The sequence below is a fragment of the Dryobates pubescens genome, unplaced genomic scaffold, assembly GCF_014839835.1.
Source record: "Dryobates pubescens isolate bDryPub1 unplaced genomic scaffold, bDryPub1.pri scaffold_34B_arrow_ctg1, whole genome shotgun sequence".
Taxonomy (NCBI): domain Eukaryota; kingdom Metazoa; phylum Chordata; class Aves; order Piciformes; family Picidae; genus Dryobates; species Dryobates pubescens.
In genome coordinates, this window is record NW_026530772.1 from 106,144 (window position 1) to 110,721 (window position 4,578).

At 54.7% G+C, this 4,578-nt stretch overlaps 1 protein-coding gene across 1 annotated transcript; it reads right to left on the reverse strand.

The window, feature by feature from the left end:
* Positions 1–1,968: 1,968 nt before the first annotated feature.
* Positions 1,969–2,901, reverse strand: LOC128899728 (olfactory receptor 14A16-like). The gene has a single exon (XM_054179411.1). The coding sequence runs from the start codon at positions 2,899–2,901 to the stop codon at positions 1,969–1,971; it is 933 nt and encodes a 310-aa protein (XP_054035386.1).
* Between the last annotated feature and the right edge of the window lie 1,677 nt (positions 2,902–4,578).

The window sequence follows — 4,578 nt, forward strand, 5'->3', positions numbered from 1 at the left end:
CCCTTCAGATACTGGAAGGTTGTCATAAGGTCTGCCCAGAGTGTTCTGCAGGCTGAACACCCCCAGCTCCCTCAGCCAGCCCTCATAGCAGGGCTGCTCCAATGCCCTGATCATTTTCCTGGCCCTCCTCTGGACCCTCTCCATCAGCTCCATGTGCTTCCTATATTGAGGCTTCAGACCTGGATGCAGTACTCACCAGAGGTCTCACCAGAGCAGAGTAGTGGCAAGATCTTCCCTGTCCATCTCTGTTCATGCTGCTTTGGATGCAACCCAGGCTGCCCTTGGCTTTCTGTGCTGCAAGTTCACACTGGTTGCTCCTGTCAAACTCCTCCACCAGCACCCCAAGAATAAAGTAGAAGGATCCTCTCTCTCCAGTTTCTGGGATGGGATCAGGGACCCAATTTGTACTTGGACAAGGCTCAGTCTGTACTGGGTTGGAACCAGAGTACCCAGTTAACATGTGGAGGGATGCAGTAGGTACTGGAAGGCTCCAGGGAATCCACTTTGTACTGGAATGGGACCCAGAGCATACTGGGATGGGACCCAGTCTGTACTGGGATGGAGCAAGATGATGCAGTTTGTGCTGGGATGAGGCCATGTCTGCTCTGGGAGGGGACCAGAGATTCAACTTGTTTTGGAACAAGGCCCAGTCTGTACTGGGAGAGCTCAGAGAGGTTCAGCTGGTAGGGGCCCCAGTCTGAACTGGGATGGCATCAGGGGATCAGCTTGCAGGGATGGGTCCTGGTCTGTGCTGGGATGGAATCAGGGTTTCAGGAGATGCACTTTGTCCTGGGATGAGACTCAGAGTGTGCTGGGAGATGGCAATGGGATCCCTTTTGGACCAGGATCAGGCCACAGCTGCACTAGGATCAGGATATCCACTTTGTGCTGTGCTGGGTGTAGTTGGGACTGGGAAGGGGTCCAAGGGATGCACTTTGTAGTGGCACAGGAAACTTTATGGGAGATGGCAAAGGGATGCAGTTTGTCCTGGGATAAGAGCACATCTGAGCTGTGAGGGGTTCAGGAGATGCAGTTTGTACTGAGATGTGACCAGGTGTGTACTGGGAAGGGGTTAAAAGGATCAAAAATTGTGCTGTGCAGGGCCCAGAATGTTCTAGAATGTGGTCAGGGAATGCAGCTTGTACTGGAACAGGGCACAGACTGTACTGGGAGGGCATGAGAGTGTGCATTTTGTACTGGGATGGATGCATTCAGAACTGGGAAGGCAGCCAGGGGATGGATTCTGTGCTGGGATGGGACCCAAGCTGCAGAGCTAGAGGACAGTATGATCCAGTTTGTACTGGGATGAGGACACATCGGTATTGGGAAGGGTTAAAGGAACCATGCTTGGACTGAATCTATACTGGAAGGGGGTCAGGGTATCCATCTTGGACTCTGAGTAGGTGCAGTCTGTAATGGGAAGGGGTTGGGGTGTGAAGGCATGAGGAGACCTCCTGTTCTGATGACAGTACTACTCTGGAGCACAGCTCAGTCCCAGCACTGCTACACAGCAGCACAGTGCCCAAGCTGCCAGAGCACTCAGGCCTTGCCCCAGCACAGAGGCTCAGCAGGAGAGGGTGGAAGGGAAGGAAGAACAGCTGAGGACAGCCCAAGCTCTGGTGCTCCCTGGCACTGCTGGTGTGCTGGGACTCTGCCCCTCCACCTCTGCACACAGGCACTGCTCTGCAGCTCCATGGAAGCCTTGGAGGAAAGAACTCAGAGAAATAACTCCCTGCAGGGTCCTTTATTGTGTTGAACACATACAGGGAGCACAGCTCCTCCTGTCTTCAGCCTCTGGGTCACAGCAGACAGGACAACACTGAACCAGAAAGGGTCTGAAGAAAGACATTTGTGTGGCAACAACATTCTCACAAGGGGAACAGCCCCAGCAGCAGCCAGAACACCAGCAGCCAGGCTGGGCCTGCACTGAGTGACAGCAGAACTGCTCTGCAGGAGAAGACAAAGAGTTTATTGTTTGTGAAGGCATCCAGCGATCAGATGGCTGAGGGCAGCCTTGAGCTCCTGGTTCCTCAGGCTGTAGATGAGAGGGTTTACTGCTGGAGGCACCACTGAGTACATAACAGACACCCCCAGGTCCAGGGATGGGGAGGAGATGGAGGAGGGCTTCAAGTGAGCAAAGAAGGTAGTGATGAGAAACAGGGAGACCACAGCCAGGTGAGGGAGGCAGGTGACAAAGGCTTTGTGGCGTCCGTGCTGAGAGGGGATCCTCAGCACTGCCCTGAAGATCTGCACATAGGACACCACAATCAACACAAAACAGACAAAGAAAAAACAGACGCTGAACACAAGAAGCCAAATTTCCCTGAGGTAGGATGTGGAGCAGGAGAGCTTGAGGATCTGGGGGATTTCACAGAAGAACTGCTCCACAACATTGCCCTGGCAGAGGGGCAGGGAAAATGTATTGGCTGTGTGCAGCAGAGCAGTGAGAACTCCACAGGCCCAGACAGCTGCTGCTAGGTGGAGACAAACTCTGCTGCCCAGGAGGGTCTCATAGTGCAGGGGTCTGCAGATGGCAACATAGCGATCGTAGGACATGGTGGTGAGGAGAAAATACTCTGCTGAAATTAGGAAGATGAAAAAGAAAAACTGGAGAACACAGTCTGTGTAGGAGATGTCCCTGGTGTCCCTCAGGGAATTGTCCATGGATTTTGGCACAGTGGTGGAGATGGCACACAGGTCAAGGAGGGCAAGGTTGAGGAGGAAGAAGTACATGGGGGTGTGGAGGTGGTGGTCCCAGGCTATGGTGGTGATGATGAGGCCATTGCCCAGCAGGGCAGCCAGGTAGATGGCCAGGAAGAGGCAGAAGTGCAGGAGCTGCAGCTGCCTTGTGCCTGGGAATGGCAGGAGGAGGAAGTGGGTGATGGAGCTGCTGTTGGCCATCTGCTGCCTCTGGCCATGAGGCACTGTCAGAAGAGAAGGAGACAGGGACAAGTGAGAGGAGACTTCTCTCAGCACAGCCAAAACCACTCCCCACAGACCCTCCCCTGTCACACAGACACCTGCTGCTCTTTATTCTCAGGGACCTTCCTTCAGCTCCAAGGCTGGAGCACTGCTTGGTCCTGGCTTAGGCTAAAAGGCAAGAGTGGGAGAGCTCCCCATGGACTCTCTGTCGCCCTGCTCTGCACCTCAGCTGGAGGGTGACCATGCTCCCATGTCACCCTGAGCAGCCACCAGACATTGCTCAGAGCAGAGGGATCCACCACACACCACTCAGTGTCTCAGGGTCTCAGCATCCCACCTCTAGTCCAGGAGACACTTGGCTCAGTGTCCCCTGGAAGGCAGCACAGCCTGGATGGGCACCTCAAGGACACAGCCAAGGCATGACCATGGCAGCTCCTGAAGTCAGCTCATTGCCAGCCTCACAGCCTGCACTGCCCAGAGCTTCCCAGGCTGGAGGACAGCTGGGACACCTCATTGCTGTGGCTCCACCTGCACAGGAGATCTCCCAGTGTCTGTGCCTGACTCTGCAGCTGAGGCTTCCATGCCCAGATAGCCATCAGCAACACAAAGAGCATCTGAGACAGGCAAGGAGAGGGACAGACAGACACTCAGGAAGGGCCTCAGTTGAGGAGTGTAGGCACTTGGTGAGGTTCCCAGTAAAGCTCTGTGTGATGGTTTAAAAGGGTCAGCCCTTGCTCTAAAGGCACAACTGAGTTTTCCTCCTCACCAGCCAGGCCAGAGACAGTGGAAGCAAAGATTCAGGAGAGCAGAGCCTGGGTCAGGACCCCCTGGCCTGAACATAGTCATGAAAAGTCCCCCTGAAAATGTACTTGAATTGAGCTGGAGCTGAGAGCAGCCCTGAGCCACACAGTAGAATCTCCACAGAAGGAACCTGCCCTGCACTGACCTGCCTTGCCCTGTCAAGGGTGGCTCCTTCCAACCACAGCTTCTCCCCAAAGCATCATGAAGAACTCCCTGGGCTGCTTGACAGCTGAACCTGACAGGCAGCAGAGTCCCTGCCCCAGCACACAGCCCCAGATTTAGGAGATGCCTCCAGGAACTGCAGCTGCACTGCCCTGCAACCATAGACTCACCCTGTCAGCAACTGCAGTGACTTCTCCTCCAGTGAGCTCTCAGCATCCTCCCAGTCCTGGCCACCTTGAAGCTCTTTTTGCCTTCCTCATCTCCCTGAGATCCCCTGGCAGTTCCCTCAGCCCTGCTGTGTGGTGCAGAGGAGCTGCTCCCGGACAGGCCTCCATCATGCCAAGGAGCCTGGCCCAGCTCAGCAGCTCAGGACCAGCCCAAAGAATTTAAAGGAGCCCTCTGGTGGCTTTGGTGCCAAGTCCATGAACCTGAGAGACTGAGAAGCTGATGAAACCTCTCCAGAAGTCAAAGTCAGATTCAAACTCTGAACTTTCTTCTACTCTTAATGGCTCCCAGTGAAGCATACTGGGAAAGGGTCCCCAGGGTCTGGTTAGAGCAGAAGGAGACAGTGGATGCAAGGGAAGCATCAGTGGAGGCACTGAAGCATCTCCAGGCTGTGGTGAGAGCAGAGAAGTGAGGCAGTGCTGACAGGTCAGGACAAGCAGCTCAAGGTGGCTCTGCTGCTGAGGAAAC